The following is a 21849-nucleotide window of genomic DNA, read 5'->3' as shown; positions in this document are numbered from 1 at the left end:
GTGTACATGCGTGTGTGTGTGTGTGTGCGTGTGTGCGTTGCGGAGGGGGGGGCACGTGTGTGGACATGTTGGTGTGTGCTTGCATGTGTGTATTTCTGGGTGTGAATGCTTGTGCTTACACACACACACACACACACACACACGTTCAATGAAATGGATCCACATCACTGCACCTGAAATGTCAGAGAGTTGACCGGTCACAGCCACAAGTGCATCGGAAGTGATGAAGATCGCCGCATGGCGGTATCCACCAGACAGACAGCAGGGTAGGGTTTCCCTGATGAGCTAGCGCGCGGTTGCTAGGTAACGTATACTGACAGCAGGCCCGTGCACATCACGCGGCTCTTCGTTTACGTTCACAAAACATAAGTCTCCTCATCTGCCATTTTCCCGTTCAAAGCGTTTGCTCCTGCAGTTCTTCCGTGCTGGCAGAGAGTGAATGTGAGGAGGGCTGCGTCTGCAGTGATCAATAGAAACCCACAGATCTCTGCCGTCTGAAATCAGCAATGCACAGAGAGCGGTTAGTCTGAATGGACCTCTTCTCTGAACACTTTCTATCTCAGTGTGCTTTCCCCTCCATTTCATACCTTTCCTAGTATTTAAATCTCTTCTTCCCCACATCCCCAATCCATCTTTTTAATTCCCCCAATAAATGTCCCGGTAACGATCTGTAAAGGTATTCACATTTTTACCAACATTTACATAATGGCCTCGAAATTACCCTGGGCTGAATCATTTACGTCCTCCATCTCCATCTCCTGTAACTGTAGTTTCATGTTTTATTCCTTCCTCCTTCCTTCGCCCACTCCCCTCCCGCCCCGGAGAGACGGCATGCAGGGTTCTCTCTCTCTCTCTCTGCCCTGAAGAACTTTTCCTCCACGCCAGAGAGAAGCTAGGGTTCTTTCTCTCTCTGTGCCTTGAAGAACTTCTCCCCACTGGAGAGAAGGCAGGGTTCTCTCTCTCTCTGTGCCTTGAAGAACTTCTCCCCACTGGAGAGAAGGCAGGGTTCTCTCTCTCTCTGTGCCTTGAAGAACTTCTCCCCACTGGAGAGAAGGCAGGGTTCTCTCTCTCTCTGTGCCTTGAAGAACTTCTCCCCACTGGAGAGAAGGCAGGGTTCTCTCTCTCTCTGTGCCTTGAAGAACTTCTCCCCACTGGAGAGAAGGCAGGGTTCTCTCTCTCTCTGTGCCTTGAAGAACTTCTCCCCACTGGAGAGAAGGCAGGGTTCTCTCTCTCTCTGTGCCTTGAAGAACTTCTCCCCACTGGAGAGAAGGCAGGGTTCTCTCTCTCTCTGTGCCTTGAAGAACTTCTCCCCACTGGAGAGAAGGCAGGGTTCTCTCTCTCTCTGTGCCTTGAAGAACTTCTCCCCACTGGAGAGAAGGCAGGGTTCTCTCTCTCTCTGTGCCTTGAAGAACTTCTCCCCACTGGAGAGAAGGCAGGGTTCTCTCTCTCTCTGTGCCTTGAAGAACTTCTCCCCACTGGAGAGAAGGCAGGGTTCTCTCTCTCTCTGTGCCTTGAAGAACTTCTCCCCACTGGAGAGAAGGCAGGGTTCTCTCTCTCTCTGTGCCTTGAAGAACTTCTCCCCACTGGAGAGAAGGCAGGGTTCTCTCTCTCTCTGTGCCTTGAAGAACTTCTCCCCACTGGAGAGAAGGCAGGGTTCTCTCTCTCTCTGTGCCTTGAAGAACTTCTCCCCACTGGAGAGAAGGCAGGGTTCTCTCTCTCTCTGTGCCTTGAAGAACTTCTCCCCACTGGAGAGAAGGCAGGGTTCTCTCTCTCTCTGTGCCTTGAAGAACTTCTCCCCACTGGAGAGAAGGCAGGGTTCTCTCTCTCTCTGTGCCTTGAAGAACTTCTCCCCACTGGAGAGAAGGCAGGGTTCTCTCTCTCTCTGTGCCTTGAAGAACTTCTCCCCACTGGAGAGAAGGCAGGGTTCTCTCTCTCTCTGTGCCTTGAAGAACTTCTCCCCACTGGAGAGAAGGCAGGGTTCTCTCTCTCTCTGTGCCTTGAAGAACTTCTCCCCACTGGAGAGAAGGCAGGGTTCTCTCTCTCTCTGTGCCTTGAAGAACTTCTCCCCACTGGAGAGAAGGCAGGGTTCTCTCTCTCTCTGTGCCTTGAAGAACTTCTCCCCACTGGAGAGAAGGCAGGGTTCTCTCTCTCTCTGTGCCTTGAAGAACTTCTCCCCACTGGAGAGAAGGCAGGGTTCTCTCTCTCTCTGTGCCTTGAAGAACTTCTCCCCACTGGAGAGAAGGCAGGGTTCTCTCTCTCTCTGTGCCTTGAAGAACTTCTCCCCACTGGAGAGAAGGCAGGGTTCTCTCTCTCTCTGTGCCTTGAAGAACTTCTCCCCACTGGAGAGAAGGCAGGGTTCTCTCTCTCTCTGTGCCTTGAAGAACTTCTCCCCACTGGAGAGAAGGCAGGGTTCTCTCTCTCTCTGTGCCTTGAAGAACTTCTCCCCACTGGAGAGAAGGCAGGGTTCTCTCTCTCTCTGTGCCTTGAAGAACTTCTCCCCACTGGAGAGAAGGCAGGGTTCTCTCTCTCTCTGTGCCTTGAAGAACTTCTCCCCACTGGAGAGAAGGCAGGGTTCTCTCTCTCTCTCTGTGCCTTGAAGAACTTCTCCCCACTGGAGAGAAGGCAGGGTTCTCTCTCTCTCTGTGCCTTGAAGAACTTCTCCCCACTGGAGAGAAGGCAGGGTTCTCTGTTTCTCTGTGCCTTGCAGGACTTCACCACCCTGCCAGAGAGAAGGCAGGGTTCTCTCTCTCTCTGTGCCTTGCAGGACTTCACCACCCTGTCAGAGAGAAGGCAGGGTTCTCTCTCTCTCTGCCCTGCGGAGGTTCTCCCCCTCCCCGCTCACAACGTAAGGGAACATAGCAAAGGCGGCTTGAGCCTTCTGCCGCGGCTCGAGTTGAGTGACGCGCCTCCCGCCGCGACACAGCAGCCGCTGGCAGCGGTGTCCGGGCGACGCACGGGGAACACACTGACGACACCAACACACCGTCTCCAACCCTCACACACACACACACACACACACACACACACACACACACACACACACACTAATCTGGCCAGACACCGCAGCACACTTCCTTGTCCCCCGTGGGTGAGTGGGAGAGAGAGGAAGGGAGGGAGAGAGAGGGAGGGAGGGAGAGAGAGAGGGAGAGGGAGAGAGAGAGGGAGAGAGAGAGAGAGAGAGACCAAGAGAGACCAAGAGAGATAGAGAGAGAGGGATGCTTTATGGTTACAGCCGTATCCAGTCACACACGGATCCTGATGGAGAAGCGAAGAACATTGATTAAAAAGCTGAAAGCAGTGGCAAGAGACAGCTCGTGATTTGTAGTCGTCGCAGAAAAAGTCATATTTTCGGGAAAGACTTAGCAGTGCAGGTTGGAATCAAACCTGGATCCCCCTAAAGGTGTGTTGTACTTGGCACAGAGTGCAGAGAGAGTGGCTTGGTAATCTTTAATCTCTGGGGTTCGAACGTCATCGTCAGGGTGAGGCACACGTCCCTGGATGTTTAAAACAATATTCTAAATTGTGACTTCCTGTACGGTTGGCTTGTCTGCCTCAGAACATCGTCTCCAAATGTCATTGAAACATAATTTCTGGGGATTAAATCTTTTAGTATCGCTTCGGGAATCGAACTCGGGAAATATGCATAATTGATTCTCCAGGTGATGCTGAGGATTCTTTGAATGTTGGAGGCTTTACTACTTTAATATTTATCTACTAAGATAAATATATATATTTAAATCAATAACTGATTCAGTTTTCCTTTATAGAGTTTACCATTCTAGTAGCACCTTTACGATCTCAATATTTATATTTGTAGTCATTGTAGTAGTAGTTATATACACATTAGTAGCATTATTAATAAAGGGAGGATAGATTGTTCAGAGGAAAGGTTCTGGGTTTGAACCCCGATTTCTACAGCAAACCCTTTGGCATCCTTTGGTCGGGAACCCTAACCTACCTGCTCTTTAAAGGCATGTGGGCTATCAAAAAGGAATCAACCGTAGCTCACTCGTGATAAAGGCGTCTGCTAAATGACCGCATAACAGTAAATGATCATGAACGCCAGTAGCATCGCCGCTATAGTGAGTTATGACATTCCAACGTTCTCGATCCTTAGCTCCTAGTCAACAGGCCCAGCCCAGGTCAATAGCGGCTGCCGATGCCAGGTTTCGTTGCCAACAGACCACAGTAAAGAACTCTCTATTGAGTAAATCTGCAGCATTCAAGCAGTATCTCTGGCACGACCACACACCACTCAATTAGCAGGAGCTGGCAGCCACCCCTTCTCCTCTCCATCTAGCAATTAGAGCCATTGACTGCGTTTCATGTGTGTCCTCACTGTTCTCTCTCGAATGGCTCACTGTGACGGAAAACATTGTACACGTTCACACGATGCTTGTGTAATTGTGAAAACAACAGTGGGTTTCACATTAGCTGCTGGGGATTTGTGACATATGTAGCAGCAATAGGATTTATTGGAAAGGATAATAGGTTGTATTAATATTACACTTTTATCCTGTTAAATAATATCCTTTTAAGGGGATAAAAGTGAAATTATATTTATATATATATATATTCCATGGTCTGGTAACACATCTAATGACTGGACGTTACTTCATGTTTTGCTCTTAACAAAGTGGGTACTTGTGGTTATAATCTGTGTAGCGCTGCTCAGACTTTGACAGAGAACAGCTCCATGGAGCTGTTCTCAGCACACTGCGGACCCCCACGGAGGAGGAGAGAGGAGGAGAGAGGAGGAGAGAGGAGGAGAGAGGAGGAGGAGAGAGGAGAGGAGGAGGGGAGAGGAGAGGAGGAGAGAGGAGGAGGGGGAGAGGAGGAGAGGAGGAGAGAGGAGGAGAGGAGGAGGAGAGAGGAGGAGGAGGGGAAGAGGGGAGGAGAGAGGAGGAGGAGGGGAAGAGGGGAGAAGGAGAGAGGAGGAGAGGGGCAGAGAGAGAGGAGGAGAGGAGGAGAGGGGCAGAGAGAGAGGAGGAGAGGAGGAGAGGGGCAGAGAGAGAGGAAGAGAGGAGGAGGAGAGGAGGAGGAGAGAGGAGGAGGAGAGAGGAGAGGAGGAGGAGAGAGGAGGAGAGGGGAGGAGAGAGGAGGAGAAGGGGAGGAGGAGAGGGGAGGAGAGGGGAGGAGAGGGGAGGAGAGAGGAGGAGGAAAGGAGGACACTTGAGGCTGAGGGGGTGACAGGAGAACAGCTGCTGGTTAAGACGTGCTCGTTGGTATTAATCCCTCAGCTCCGCTCCTCAATTTGTTTGTGCCTGGGGAAGAGTCGGAAAGTAAATAATGTAAAGAACAATAATCACAACAACGTTATGGACACATCGGTGAGACGGTTGAGTGTGTTACTAACCTATTTAGTAGCTATAGAGACTGCCTGGGGTGGCAGGGAGGAAAAGACACTAAACAGCCTGTGAGTTCGACTACAGGAAGAGTAAACAATAGATTGTCTATGAAGGTGCAGTTTATCATATTGATTGTTTTCAGGAGTTTGAAGCTGGTTGAAGGAGTAGCTAACAATCGTAAGAATGAACTAGACATCTACACTGAGTCTTACTGCTAATACTACGGTATTGCTACCATTGCTACTGTTACTGCCATGGACCAGAGCGGTAGGTGTGTGGAGGACTAAAGGTCTGGGGGGTCTCTGGGGGCAATGGGAGGTCTGTGCACCCCAGACAACGGCTCCAACACATTATTCGCAACACTCAAAGTGGAGGATATTCTTATTCATACAGTTAGTAAATGTCCGGAGCCTTCCTCCCTCTGGGTGTTTAACAGCAACAATCGCTGGACGGGTCTCCGATGAGGCACCATCGAATAGCTTGACGGCCGCTCCCCGTGCCTCGTGCAGACGGCCGTTAGACGGGAACAGACGAGGGGCTGGAGCCCTGCGGTCAGCACCGAGCCAGGCTGAGCGGAGAGAGTCAAGAGGACCTGCTGCTAGCATAATGCCATCACAAGCAGGGGTGTTGGTGTGTGTGTGTGTGTGTGTGTCTCCGTCTGTATGTGTCTGTGTGTGTTTTTCTGTGTGGGAGTTCATGTTTGTGTTTGTGTGTGTGTGTGTGTGTGTGTGTCTCCATCACTATGTGTATGCGATTGTGTGTTTGTGTGTGTGTGTCCATCTACATGTTTGCGGATGGGTGTGTCTCATTCTGTGTGTCTGTGTGTGTCTGTATCTGTATGTGTGTGTGTTCGCTTGCATTTTAGTCCGTGTTCATATGGATGAATGAGTCTCGGTGTGTGTGTGTGTGTGTGTGTATGTGTGTGTGTGTGTGGTGTGTGTGTATCTTGGTACGTCTCAGAAGTAGTAGTTTGTAACAGAAAGGGAAAGGCAGAGGGGGTGGGGCAAACACATGAAGGGAAGAGAGAGAGAGAGAGACTAGAAGAGAGAGAGAGAGAGAGAGAGAGAGAGAGAGAGAAAGAGAGAGGGAGAAAGAGAGAGACTAGAAGAGAGTGGGAGAGAGAGAGGGAGAGAGAGAGAGAGTGACAGAGAGATGAAGAGAGAGACAGAGAGACGAAGAGAGAGATAGAGAGAGAGAGAGAGAGAGAGAGAGAGAGAGAGAGAGAGAGAGAGAGAGAGAGAGAGAGACATGCCTGCTGTTGAGATAACTTTCATTTGTTGATTCAACTTCCACAAGCAGCAAAATGGCGAGATGCCTGGGACCGTGGCTCCGGTTCCTCAGGAGGGAACAGGCCATCACCGACGTGAACGGTGCACACCGTGACAGTTAGCCTGCATAAAAGCCCCCCTAAACGCTAGCTGAAGGCTTCACAGAGAGCAGAATTCTGCTCTCACAGTTTAGCCAGCCTAGCGTTTAAATAACTCCAGCGTAAGCAAGTTGAGGGGAGGGGGGCTCTTTAGCCAGATGGCAATGGTGCTATTAACAAAATATATATATATATATATATATGATATATATATATATATATATATATATACATATATATTTATACTGTGTATATATGTGTACATATTCATGGCCCAACACTGCCAAATGCCAGTTGTTAACCAAAACAGCATCTGCTTCCAATTCCCCCGTTGTGGAGTCTGTTTCATTTTAAATTGTTACGGTTTGGATAAGAGGTTGTTGAAAATCGTGATGGTTTCAATCATGGCTGGTTGTAATTGCTTGGTCTGCATGCGTTGAGATTCAGGATATTGCAATGGGAGGTTTAACTCCCAGACGGTAGGTAGCGTGTTTGATCCCCGATGTCTGCGGTCTAAGCTATAGTCTTCTTAGAGCGAGATGCCCCAACCCCTTCCTGCCCGTTAATGGAGCTGAATCCACTGTCAGATTTTTAGATTCAAGCGTCTGCTGAAGAATTGAACAGAACCAAACATAAAGTGTTTGGAGGATTGGGTTGGACATTGGGTCAGGACAGCCTCGAGGTTCATAAGGTGATGGGTTTCATCATCCATCTAGATCAGACACCTCAAGCAAGATATTTCTCTGCCCCATCTGACCCCTTGTGTGTGTGTGTGTGTGTCTGTGTGTGTGTGTGTGTGTGTGTGTGTGTGTATGTGTGTGGCTGTGGGTATGTTTGTGGGTATGTTTGTTTGTGTGTGTCTGTTGCTGGCTGTGGATGTGTTTGTGTGTGTGTGTGTGTGTGTGCATGTTTTCCGGTGTGCGTGTTTGTGTTTGTGTGCTTGCGTGTGTGCGTGCGTGTGTGAGCATGTGTGTGCGTGCGTGTGTATCAGCCACATGTGCACATTACCAGCTCCAGAACCATATTCCCCTTCCACCATAAGTACCACATACCTCCTAAACACCTGCCAATTGCTGGGAAGTTTAATTCCCCCCCCCCCCAGATTCCATATGGTGTCCAGTGGCGTACGTACACTAGTAGCCCGTAGCCCATCTCCTCAGAGTGAATAACTTGTATCTTCACCGCTCTTCAAGGGCCTTTCTCCTCTTGGCACATGCCGTATTTGTATCTTCGCCCGCTTGATTCTGATGTATTTTTATCTGTTGGCGGCGGTGCGGCCAGCCCACGCGCTCGGGGGTAAACATACATCCTCTCGTGATCCGGGTTGCCGTGTTGACAGCGAGCTAAACAGCATATCTGGAACACCTCAGCTGGGGCGACGGAGAGCAGCGATCCCTCAACGTCGGGAGAGGAGAGGAAAGGCGGAAAGGAGCGACAACTGCATTGTTCTGAAATGCATTACTGGAAGAATGAGGACTGAAACGAGCGCTTGACAGTTTGAGGTCCCTGTTGGTACCTTGATTTGTAGCGCTAACAGCCTCTGTCTTGCTATTAGCTGCTTGGCTAGCTGCGGATGCCGCTCTTCTCCATAATGAGATTATTCGGGAGCTGCATTGATAGCATGTCCTCGCTCGGTGTTGTACTCATCCTCCGCCAAATTGCCTCCTCCATTAATTTCTTTCCCATGTTATTTATTCAGCAGACAGCATACTCAAGGCAGATGAAGAGAATAACAAACGCAATGCGCTTCCAGGTTTGTGTGTTTGTTTGTCAGTCGCATTTGTGTCGCAAAAAAAAACCCAGGGCCATTGTCCATTGGTGCGTTTTATGAAAAGGTACAACTTTAAATAAAAGTTGTATTTAATGTGACAACAGCTGTGGCAGTCTAGTCAGTTTGACCTTGTCTGAAATTCTTTAAATCTTCACATATTTGCATTAAGTGGATTGCGCGACAATGTTTTATGTTGTAATTGCGTGTTACCATTTTCGCCGTCAAACAAAACAAAAATGATGACTTGGAATTACGAAAATTACATCTGCATGTTCGGTTTTTGTTTTCATCCGATGACAAGCCTTATTTTATCTTTTCGCTCACTGATTGTAATTACGATTTCAAATCAGGGAAATGTAAACGAAAAAACACATGTTTTGTTTCTCCGTCATCGAAAACAGCCTCCACCCGCTGGTCGCTGACAGAGATGTTTTCAATCATCGGCCTTGTTCCTCGATAAGAGAGCAGCTCAATTATCCAAACCATCAGCGTCGATGTGGTGGGCCCAGTGGCGGTGTTCTGAGGGGCCTTCCATGGTTCCCACTTGGCGCAGGTACAACGACTTCTCCGGGGCAGCACAACGCTCCGTGTGAACGCACCGTCTACACCGCAGCCAAATTTAAAATGTGAAAAAGAAACGTTTTAAAATGTAAAAAGAAAAGCAGCACTTTTGTTTCAGCCCTCATGCATAATGGATTATAGCTCTGGGTGTTTGTGTGGGCGGACACATGCGGTACACACGCACGGCGTGGAAACGCACAGCAACGCGCGTGTACACGCACTATATATATGTTCTGCACCCAGCATGTGTACACAACCCACACATATACATAGACCCACACACGCACACACACACACACACACACACACTACAGGTACACGCACATCAGTACACATCAACACATATGCACACATAGGCACACAGAGAAATAAAGAACACGTACATTCACAGACACACAAAAGCACTTACACAAACACACCCACGCACACCCACGCGCACACACCACACGTGCACGCACATCATAAACACGTAAGCACATATAAACACATACGCCCACACAGATATAAAGAACACGTACCCTCACAGACACACAAAAGCACTTACACACAAACACACACACACACACAGTCCGATTTTTCTCTCATTTGACCTAATTTAATATCCAATTGAACCTCATCTTGGCACCACTCGGGATGCGCTCTGCCCAGACTCCCTGCTCTCGAGCTGGGCTGCTGTTGTTACACATCCCCCTTCCCTCTCTCTGCGACGTACAACACGAGCCATTACAGACACCCATCACACTCAAAAGGTTCAGGGACGAGGGTCGCTGAGGTTTATAAGACATGCTGGGGAAAGATATGACATAACACCAGCACGCCAGCAGGCATATCCTTATTTACACCGTGACTGATTGCTTGGTTTGTCAAACTAAGAGATGGGAGAATCTTTCCGAATTCGGTTGAAAAGCTTCAAACCCCCCCGTTCCCATCCCCGTCCCCGTCCCTCATGATGAAGTCACCCCATCACAGACAGACCATGGACAAATAAAACAGTGTGAAAGGCAGTTAGAATCAGCAAGCAAAGCGTGTTCGCCGGAGTGTATCAAAGATCCCCATGCTTCCCCTATCTCCCCTCGCTCTCTGACTCTACCTGTCTCTCTGTCTGTCTCTACCTCTCTCTGTTTGTTTGTCTGTCTGTCTCACGCTCTGTCTTGCTCGGCCTGTATGTCTCCCCTTCTTCTCCTTTCTCTCCATCTCTGTCTACCTCTGTCTCTTCCCTTCCGTCTCTATCTCTATCTCCCTATAGTCTTTCTCTCTCTCTACATCTATTCTGTATTTCCCTCGCTTTCCCTCGCTCTCTGTCTCTCTCTCTCTGTCCTTTCACTTTTCCTAAATCTATCTTAATACCACAAACGTGGACACGCTGTCAATTATTTAAAAAAGTAATTAATCTGTCGCGGAGGGATTACATTTGAAAAAAACGTTGAATGAAGGGTTAGGGTAAGGGTAAGGGGGACACCCTTACCAGCAGTTAACGCAAAAAAAACCTGAACAAGCCTTGATTTTTGATGACCTCAGAGTGAGACTGCGTTGGTTTCGTTGATCCAGGAGGGACATCTGGATTGTTGAGATGTTGGCGGTTCCGTCATGGAGTGGGTTCCGGTTTAGCTGTTATATTGACCGCTCCAGAGCCGGCTAAGTTATCAGCAGAGGTGTTCCGGTCCATGGTTCCAGGTCTCCAGTGATATTCCTATTACATAGATAGATCCTCCGCAGATAATCCACACCGATATTCACAGTATTAACCCTTTGACCCTGAGTAGCGCACATCACACCCATCTGTCTGTTGACACACTTGACACATAATTCTTGAAATGACTGATTCTAGTACGCCGATGAGATTTTGGTGCCATTCCCATCATAGATCTCTTTTGATTGCTATCTCGCTAAAATCAATTTGTGATCGTTCGACCCAGGCGGGACTCGAACCCGCAATCCCCAGCTTCGGAGGCTGATGCCTTATCCATTAGGCCACTGGGCCGACAAAGTGCATGTTCTCTCCTTTGTCTAAATATCACATTACATATCTCCTCGCTGCATAAATCCCCACAAATGTATATTATGTACACACTCCTCATACAGGTATAAAAGCAGAATTGCATGCACACTGTATAATGCCGGTATATCACGGCTGGAGTCCAGTTTTCCACGGCGCCAGGGCGGGGGGTGGATTTTATAGCGGCCGGGTGAGCGAGGTTGGTACGGGTCCCCAGCTGGGCCTAAGGTGGTTATTAAAGTGTCCCGATAAGCCTATAGCCATAGCACCTCCCCTCCAATTTCTCAGCCCCCATATAAGTGCAGCGCTACAAATGGGAATATAATTCAATATCATAACCCGGTGTGATAGCAATGCCGCCGCCATAATGACATTATGATGCTGTTACGTGGCTCTGGGCTGCGGTGGGAGGCCACAGGGAGACAACACAGCAGGACCAGGCCTTAGCCACCGCATCATTCATCGATATTAGATACTGGACCCAGTTATCTGGGTAAACACAAACCTCGGCCGCTCTTTTACAGGGACATAGATCAGTGGGAATACCAACCGCTATCGCCCGCCACCGGCTAGCGACAAGGCGCGTGTTGACCGAGCGGATACAGGGGGCGTTAATGGGCCGGTTGTTGTTCCGTCGGTGTGTGGGCCGCCTTCTTGTTTGCTGGCGACCCCCGGTGTTAAGCCTCCCGTTACACCTGCTATTGGATTTCCAGAGGGTTCACAGGTGCAGCTGGGGGGGGGGAGGGTCTTAGGGGACATGTCTGAATCCTCAGGTTGGATCTGCCAAGGTGCGAAGTAGGGGTATAGAAGCGGTTGTGTCTGTGGTGTTCAGGAAGGTTTGGTCCTCGTCCTCCTATAGGCAGGGTTCAGTCATGTGATCTGACGATCCTAAAGCACATGCCAGGCCGCCGTCTTCGTACTGGAATTAGTACAATTTTAGAATTACTAAACAAATATAATGGTGAAAGAAGTACCAAGATGGCAGGTTGCCAGGTACGTGACATTATGTGGAACCCTCCTTCCCCTCCTCTCCCTTCACCCCCTCCTATCCCCCACTCCTATCTTCGCCCTTCTCATCCTCCTCCTCCTCCTCCACCTCCATCTCCTCCACCACCTCCTCCCACTCCCTCTTTTTCTCCCCCTCCTTCTCCTATCCTCCACCTCCTCTTCCTCCTCCCCCTCCCCCTCCTCCTCCACCACCTCCTCCCACTCCCTCTTTTTCTCCCCCTCCTTCTCCTCCTCCTTCTCCTATCCTCCCCCTCCTCCTCCTCCTCCTCCTCCTCCTCCTCCACCTCCTCCTCCTCCTCCGCCTCCTCCTCCTCCACCTCCGTCTCTTCCACCACCTCCTCCCACTCCCTCTTTTTCTCCCCCTCCTTCTCCTCCTCCTTCTCCTATCCTCCCCCTCCTCTTCCTCCTCCCCCTCCCCCTCCTCCTCCTCCTCATCCCCCTCCTCCTCCCCCTCCTCTTCCTCCTCCTCCCCCTCATCTACCTCCCGCTCCCACCCTACAGGTTTCAGGGTGACACAGAGGTCAGAGCCTGTCTCCTTGTTAAGCTACTTTCAGCCTCTTGGCAGCCCCTCCATCACTGCTGCTGTCCCAGCATGCCTCTGCAAAGACCCACAGCATGCTCCGGACCCCGCTGACGGCTGAAATATGCTCACGGCAAACCAAGGAAAACCTTGGCCCATCTCAGGCCGATAAGGCTCTCTCTGGCCCTGGTCGTGCAGTGTTGCTAGTATTGCATATGTGCAAGTCATGGGCGAGTGTCGTCCTGTTTGGTCATTTGTGCTGCTATCTGGTCTCTTGTCAAGTATGCGCAAAACCGCATTAAAACGTACACCCCACTGTGATACGGCTATTCCCTCGTCTTCAGAGAGTCGTCTCAGCCACTAGTCGCCCATGGCAAAGGTCTTTTTAGTTTGCGATTTTCTGCTCCTTTAGGCTTCTTCAAGTTCAGGCTGGAGTTCACAGGTTTATCTCCTCATAGATTCAGCTAATCCTCATCAATACAGGTAAACAAAGGGCCAAGGTTAAGACATTGCAAGGCATGGACAAATCCAGCCTCAGCCTGCTTTCTTACACCTGAAGTCAAGGTCAGATGAATCACTCATGTCTCACTCTCTCCTCCTCCTCCCCAATTGTTTACTCTATCTCTCTCTGACTTTATGTCGCCCAACCCTCTTGTTGAATCTCTCCCTCTCGCCGTCTCCCTCTTTCGCTCTTTCCTGTGTCTCTATCTCTCCCTCTCTCTCCCCCTCTCTCTCTCGCTTGCTCTCTCACACTCTATCTCTCCTCCTTTCTTGCTCTCTCCCTCTCTCTCGCTCTACCTCTTTCCCCCCCTCTCCCTCTCGCTCTCTTTCTCTCTTGCTATCTTCCTCTCTCTCCCTCTCTCTCTCTCTCTCTCTCTCTCTCTCTCTCTCTCTCTCCACCCCCTCTTTCTCTCTCCCTCTCCCCCAGACACCGCATCGACTCTCTCACTCTCTATCCCACCCAACCCTCATAATAACTCTATCTCTCTCTCCCTCCCTCCCTCTCTCCCTCTCTCGCAGGCCAGGAACGTATCGGCATCGACTCCAAGTACGAGCAGGAGGGCAAGGTGCAGTTTGTGATCGACGCGGTGTACGCCATGGCCCACGCCCTCCACAACATGCAGAGAGACCTGTGCCCGGAGCTCTCGGGCATCTGCCCCGACATGGACCTGGCCGGGGGCAAGAAGCTGCTCAAGTACATCCGCAGCGTGGGCTTCAACGGTGAGCTGGCGACCGTCTGGTGGCGCTGGTTGTCATGACTCGAAGGCATCGCTTTTCAGATACATCTCAATTATGTGTTTGTGTTAATGAACGCTGATGTATGTTATTGGACAAAGATGGCTAGTGGTTGGGGTGTTTGATTCCCAGCAGGGAGGTTGTTGGTTTGATCGCCGATGTCAACAGTACACTGTACCTCTTGGCATCCTTGTGCGAAGGATCCGACCCCACCATTATCGCATGATTTAAAAAAAAGACTAAGCTAATTAGCTCCTTTCGGTTTGTAGAGGATACGAGATAATTAAATATGTATAAAAGCCCCTATTTTAACTAGTCTCTTCTGTAGCCTATTGGTCAGCACCGATGCCTAACAGCAAGAAGGTCATGAGTTCAATCCCATCAAGGACCTTACTGTGAGGAATTTGTTCACGTGGGTTTCCTCCCACACACATGCGTAATGCGTAGGTTGGAACCCCTGCCAGGGACCTTGATCTTCGGGGGCTGAACTGCAGCTGCCCTCTGCCCACTTAGTGGGGGGGGGGGGTTAAAAGCTCACACTTTGCAGCACTTGTGTAACGACCGGAAAGATCACTCTTCGGTTGTATCAAATCTATTCATTACAACCCACTGACATCACCGTCTTATCCCCGATACGTAATCAGCAAGTGGATCGTGCCTTATCTTTCAAAGAGCAGAGACAGGCGTCGGCAGTTCATCTAATAAGCGTCATTTAAATTCGAGACTTGCAAGATGAGATTCAATACCTAGCCCTGTCTTGCATGTGTCATCCACCGTGTGCCGGTAGACTTTGGAGGGGACGTTTGAACATTTGAGGGGGAGGAGATCAAACTGAAACAAAGTGTGATTATAACCATTCCTAAGTCACTCTGTCTCGTTTGAAATGTGTACGGTGATGATGCAAAGTACTGCATGTGTAGAACCTGATGCAAGCACCTGCAACATGTAGGAGTTATGAGGGCTAAATACGTCCATGTGATTACACCTGCGTGTCTGTCTTGAAAAGGACATTGTAGTTCATTTGTAGTTCATTTGTAGTTGGCGGTTCATATAACATAAGGATATATCAGATGTTATTATTTTCTGAAATGAAAAAAATTGACAGTTGTACAACTTCTCTCTTGTTATCATGATGAATGTAGTCCTGCAGTAAGCCATTTGGCGGTACATGCCCAATGGATGAAAAGAATGATGTGTTTTAAGCTTTGTTAACACAGCATGAAACAAGACAAAGTAGGCTACTCTAAAAGGACATTGTTTTGTATTGATTGCATTGATAGATCGTCTATGACATGCCGGTCATGCCTGGATGAGGTGTAAAAGTCGATAGCGTAGTGAGGGCCACAGCCTATCTGGGGGACACAAGACTTATCACCAACCATCTAAAAAATTAATATTCATGAGCCGGCAGGAACCTTTTTGCCATTTAAAAATCTATTTTGTATATCTAAATAAATTAAACATGGACATTTCCCGGGACAACCTCAGCCGGGGAAAGGATGCCGCAAACGAGTAGTGGCACCGGTAAACGAGGATGTCCGGTCAGCCTAACTAACTCTCAGATTCTCTCTCAGAGGACCCAGATGTACTGATTATAACATTCACCCTCCGTGCCAGATGTCAGGCTTGACTGAGAGGAAAGGCTAGTGGTCAGAGTGTGTGTGTCCCAGCTGTAGAGTACTAGGATTGAATCCCTAATGTCTTTGTTCTGCCCAGGCGCCCTTGAGCAAGACGTCCTTAACCCTACCTGCTGCCTACTGAATTATGTCAGGCTCTTTCCTCCAAAGCTGAACTGGGAGTTCAGATGAACGATTCATTTCAACCAATGACTAAACCAAAACACTAACCATTGAACACCATCCAAGGGGGGGGGGGGGGGGGGGGTTGGCTTAGCTCAGGAGGTAGAGCAGGTTAGAGTTGTATCCGGAGGGTTGCTAGTTCAATCCCTGGCTCCTCCTCCGAGTGTCAGTGTGTCCCTGAGCGAAACACTTAACCCTAACTGGCTGTCGTCTTGCATGGTTTACCATGACGTCGGTGTGTGCCGGTGTGTGTCAATGTGTGTATTGACCGTTAAGAGTCGCTTTGGATAAAAGGGTCTGCTAAGTGCCCTAAAAGTAAATGTAAATGTCCTCAATTATAGGTGTTAACATGTGGCAAGGAGTCTCAGACGTGGTTTAAAACTGAAGACAGAGCTGTTTGCAGAAGGCATCAGGTGGGGCGTGGTTCCGGTTTTAAAAACCCCTAGAGAACGACAGCATGGGTTATATAGGTGCAGCTGAAAACATGCATTTCTCTATCTATCCATCCATCCATCCATCCATCCATCCATCCATCCATCCATCCATCCACCCACCCACCCATCTATCTATCTATCTATCTATCTATCTATCTATCTATCTATCTATCTATCTATCTATCTATCTATCTATCTATCTATCTATCTATCTATCTATCTATCTATCTATCTATCTATCTATCTATCTATCTATCTATCTATCTCCCTCAGATTATTAACATTGCAGCCGTAAGCATCATACACCAACATATCTATATTAGGTTGTGGATAAACTGCATCATTACGATTATGAGGTGTATTATGAATCAAATGAATTGAACCAAAGCAAATCCATGACTCCTAAGTATTTATTTCCTCAGAGACACAGAGGGTTGCATCATTTTGACATCCAGGAAAAGAAAACGATTGATTGATCCAGAAGCAAATTCCATTTTATTTCTGTTAGCGTACAGTAGCTATTAACCCAAGTATTGATCCTGGACTACTTTCTGTTCTTGGAAGAAATAGGTGATCGATCAAACAGAATTGCTCGTCAACAAGGCCAGTTAGGAGCAGTTAAACCATCAACTTTAAAAGGCCAGGTCTGTAGACGTGAGTGGCTTCTAGCGGAACGGACGTAGCAGGAATGGAATATAATATTCATTAGTATGTTTTGATTAGTGTGTAAGAATCGCTTTGTTTTCGTTACCTTGGTTTGAGCCGTTTACATCTATATAGGGACAGGGTCCTCTTCCAGGGGGGGCAGCCATGTCGCACCACCATTTTTCTACAGTAGCCCAGAATGGACAAAAAGCACTAGAGAGAACATGGTTTTATTTCATCACAAACAAAATATGTTTCGGGCTAAGAATTGTGGAAAGGCAAGGGCTGTGTTATCCCCATGGCTAGGACTCATTCATGATTATTTTTTAGTATGCACTGTCGTTATAATCATTGATGTTGTGTATGAAATGCGGCACACACCTTGGCTTTATACTGTAAGGGTCTGAGAGGCGGACACCAGAAGCCGGTTTCCACTGGCTTATCGAAGCTCCACACATCTTAACACACACTGTGGCGCTATACAAAAAGGGTCGGAGTAACTTAACCCTTCTCTTGGACACGTTATCAACATCAACCGCTGGCGGGATGGAGCCCCAAACTCTCTGCGCACTAGGTTGCGTTAAACTATAAGCGTCCTAGAAGCTTAACCCTCTCTCGGACTCAACGTTATTATCAACCACTGGCAAGACGGAGGCTCCACAGATTCACACAGCGAGAAGCTTAACCCTCTCCCTCCTTCCCCGAGAGATCCATTGTGTCTAGAGAGGACTCAATTATAATGGAGTTCCACACACTTTATAATCCAAGTGTAAAAAATAGTGCAGCAATTGGCTGTTTGCAGATGAGGGGGATTTTGGTGTGTGGGTGTGCATTCTTAAATACATTCATATCTCACAGACTCTCTTGAGTTTGTTTCCCTGTTAGATAACAAAAATTTAGGCTATCCCTCTTTCGGAGAAAGTTAGCATCCAAAACACCACTATTGGGATATAACTGCACAACATCATGTTATCAAAAGCAACCTTTATCAATGCACCGCAGAAAAACTTGGCTTGTAGCAGTGATAATTACAGTTCTATGAATGTACTGTAGTTAACCACTATGGAGGAACATAAATAAGCTCTTAGCTCTGGCGTGTGCTAATGCACGGTGACATTGGTGACTCAGACAAAGATACCCCGTCATTTGGATATTTTTTTGTTTTTTTTTCTCTATGACATCATTGATGTCATTTTTGCTTCTCAGTTTGTCCACAATGAACAATAAAGAGGCAGAATCTACAGAAGACAGAGCACATTGAAGCCTATTTCAGATTTTATTTTAATATTATGGATAGGACTTGATGCAAACGTGTAATCTGTGAGTTAATTAGATATTACCATGAGGGTTCACTGTGTTTTACCATGTCTTACAGAGTTATCTGGGTTAATTTCACTGATCGTATACAAGTCGGTTCTTCATGTTTCGTTCACATAATGCTTTGAGTCGTGAATACATGAATACCTAATTCATTCGGTTGCTATGTGCCCCGATGTTGAACATCTTGGCGGTTAATGAAATATCTTAAAAAATATTTTATTTTCCATTGCCCCGATAATTTGTTCCACTAAGTTGTTAAGATTAAAGACCTGACGTGGAAAACTAGGATCAAAATCACTTGAAATTTCTCCAGCGAACGTCAAAGACACTTTTTTTCAAAGGCTTGTTAAAAACAGACCACCCACTGCGATGCTAAAGAGCAGCTGCATTAGCATGTCTCTAGCATACTAATGTTGTTGCTCCTTTGGGTAAAAGTTCAACGTTCACATAACATGAGGTAATAAAACATGAAACATGGAATCGTCAACTCTAGAGTGTGTACGCAGTTTCTGGAAGGGCAAGGCATTTAAATAGTTGATTACAACGCAAATCGTAATTATTAATGAAATGCAAACAATTTATAGTAAGAGGAAAACAGTATTGTTAATTAATATGACTGGAATACTTTGTCACGCTTATCATAAATGTGTACACGCATAATTACGATTAGAATTACAACGCAATAACGAGCCAGTACATATTTGGAATAAGGTCGGTGAAATGTCTGATCACATCCAAGATGGCGTCCCACGATGCCCGGCCTCCTCCACCTCATCAGAGCTCCAACCGGCGCTGACTCATTAGCGGCGAGGTCACCTTAGTGATCGGCTCGGTAGCCTGACACGTCTGCCCGCTTTCTGTCAGGGTTACTCCACGGCAGGGTTTCAAACCCTGGGGTGGATCTCTAATTGGGAGCCGGCTACGCGTGTTGGGCCACGGTATGTTGCGTACCCATGGGTCCTAGACATCGGATGGTGCTGGAAAATTGTGGTATGAAAGGTTTCACAAAAAGGTCCTTTATATACTAGCAGACAGCCTAATGAGCCGTAACCAGCAGCCGACTTGTACCAACTGTGTTGTGACGCAGTGCTCAGTTGATATCATGACAGAGGGTGATTTGGGTGAATCAGAGGCACAACATTTAAAATAGTCATACTTAATAGTATAATAAGTACAATCATAATAATTATACTTGATAATAATACTTAAATGGGGAACAGGGACCAAGAGAAGGTTTCGGATCAGTGCTTCACAGGTTGAAGGATAAGAAATCCTCCTCTCTAGCCACAGGGTACCCCAAAGATAGTGGAGGTTTTCAAGCACTTGATACACGCTAAGCTACGGGAGTGCTGATAGGAGCCTGTTTGATCCCCTGTTGCTATCGGGCTCTGCTATCAACCTGTTAGCAATGTAGCCGCCATGCCCGGGCACTCACGCAGGGACCGCTTGGTTTCGCGTTTTTGTATCGCTGTCCCTGTCAGCTGATGTAAGAGACACCAGCCACACCGGCAAACAGCTGCGCCGGACTACCTCGACAGGTTAGCCTGTACAGCCCCAGTGAGACTGTGCGAGTGTGTGTGTCTTTGTGTGTGTGTGTGTGTGTAAGTGTGAGGCTTTAAGAAGGGTCCAGCCATTGGGAGTGTGAGTAGCATCCCCTGCTCCGCCCGGCTGAAGGCCTGCTGTGTCCCATTCTGACGCCGGTGAAGGATCAGCCCTCCTCACTGCCTCCCGCCGCTGCAACTAATTGGTTTTCTTGCAGGCCCAGTGTGCGATCGCACGGCCAACCCACCCTGTAACTAACTCATTTACACCAGGTCAGCATGAAAAAAGGCAACATTATCCACTGTAATAGACGAGGAGGAGGAGGAGGAAGAGGAGGAGGAGGAGGAAGAGGAAGAGGAGGAGTAGGTGGAGGTGGAGGAGAAGGAGGAGGAAGAGGAAGAGGAGGAGGAGGAGAAGGAGGAGGAGGAGGAGGAGGAGAAGGAAGAGGAGGAAGAGGAAGAGGAAGAGGAGGAAGAGGAGGTGGAGGAGGAAGAGGAGGAAGAGGAAGAGGAGGAGGAGGAAGAGGAGAAGGAGGAGCAGAAAGAGGAGGAGGAGGAAGAGGAGAAGGAGGAGGAAGAGGAAGAGGAAGAGGGGAGGTGGAGGAGGAAGAGGAAGTGGAGGAGGAGGTGGAGGAGGAAGAGGAAGTGGAGGAGGAGGTGGAGGAGGAGGAGGAAGAGGAAGAGGAGGAGGAGGAGGAGGAGGTGGATGAGGAAGTGGAGAGGAGGAAGAGGAAGAGGAGGAGGAGGTGGAGGTGGATGAGGAGGTGGAGAGGAGGAAGAGGAAGAGGAGGAGGAGGTGGAGGTGGAAGAGGAGGAGGGGGAGGGAGAGGAGGAGGAAGAGGAAGAGGAGGAGGTGAACTCATTGTGTCTTTAAACTCTTGCAGAGAACCCCTCTTGCCTCATCTGTGTTGGCAGCGTGCCAGGGTTAACTGCATGGCTGGTGGGAGGACTGTGTTGGGCTAATGCGCTGCATGCACGCTCCACCGCGCAGACCTCCTCCCCCTGCACGCCGCCCAGGCCCGCGGCCACGCCACGCCAAGGCACACATGCACGCCTGCACAATGTGTGGTGTGGGCAAGCATTGCTTTACGTGCTGTCACACAACATCTCCACCATGCATGGCGTGTCCGCGCAGACACCCGATGTGCAGGAACACGGATTTGCTGAGGTCAACTCAAACACACACTCACTGATGAGCACAAGAACACACACTCACTGAGGTAGACAAACACACTCACTGAGGAACACAAGAACACACACTCACTGAGGTAGACAAACACACTCACTGAGGAACACAAGAACACACACTCACTGATGTACACACAAATACTGCCACACACGTGTCACGCACACGTCAGACCACTCACTGAACAGCGCTCACATTTTACTTCACATGCGCGTTCTTCGCGGGAATGTGTGCTCGGGCGTGCACGTAAACACACACCCATTCTGCCCCGTGGCCACTGTACAACAGAGGCGTAGCATCAGGGTGCGAACAGAGGACCTGAGAGAGTGCAGTGTGGGGCGGGTGAGAGCTTTGGAAGTGGGAGATAAAACCATTAAGGACAGTGTGAGGTCGAAGTGATGAAGGGGGTGCTGTCTCAGGCCCGGGATGTTTAAAAGAATATAAAAGGTGTTCGTTGGACCTTGCCAAACATCCCCAAAACAAAGAAACATCCTTGATTTATCTCAGTGGCCGCCTCATTATCTCATCCCTGCATGGATGAGTAAGTATCCTTGCCCTCGCTATAAACTTAATCCTGGATAGTCTCTCTACCCCTCTTTATCGGTGTCTCTTTCACTGGCTCTGCCTCTGCCTCCATCCTTCTCTGTCTTTCTCTCTTTCTCTCTCTCTTTCTCCCACTTTTGTCTCGGCCTCTGTCTGTATCTCCCTCTGCTTCTAACAGATTGAGGCCCTTCCTTCTCCCTTACTCTCTATAACTCTGTCTCTCCTCTCTTTCTCAGTCTAAAGCTCTTTTAACCCTTTGTCCGTCTTTCTCTTTAGCATTTTCTCTCATTCTCCCAATTATCTGTTTAATGTTCTGCTGCGCTCCTGCTGGGCCCTCACCCTCTCTCTCTCTCTCTTTCTCTCTCTCTCTCTCTCTCTCTCTCTCTCTCTCTCTCTCTCTCTCTCGCTCTCTCCCTCCCTCCCTCTCTCTCTCTCCCTCACAACTCTGTCACTGTCTCTGTCTCTCTTTCTCTCGCTCTCTCTCTCTCTGTCTCTCTCTTTCTCTCGCTCTCTCTCTGTCTCTCTCACTGTATCCATCTCTATATCTGCCCCTGTCGCTATACCTCTGTCTCTCT

At 48.5% G+C, this 21849-nt stretch overlaps 1 protein-coding gene across 1 annotated transcript in view; it reads left to right on the top strand.

The window, feature by feature from the left end:
• The window catches only part of grm7 (glutamate metabotropic receptor 7), a gene marked incomplete at both ends in the record, with an annotated part of 188799 nt that overhangs the window by 113495 nt on the left and 53455 nt on the right, over positions 1 to 21849 (top strand). The window contains one exon of the mRNA XM_079747220.1: positions 13591 to 13791. Within this exon, the coding sequence (XP_079603346.1) occupies positions 13591 to 13791 (201 nt within the window). The remainder of the gene's footprint in view (positions 1 to 13590; positions 13792 to 21849) is intronic.

The sequence above is a fragment of the Pollachius pollachius genome (assembly GCF_949987615.1).
Source record: "Pollachius pollachius genome assembly, chromosome: 12".
Lineage (NCBI taxonomy): Eukaryota > Metazoa > Chordata > Actinopteri > Gadiformes > Gadidae > Pollachius > Pollachius pollachius.
This window is presented reverse-complemented; position numbering and strand designations above follow the sequence as displayed.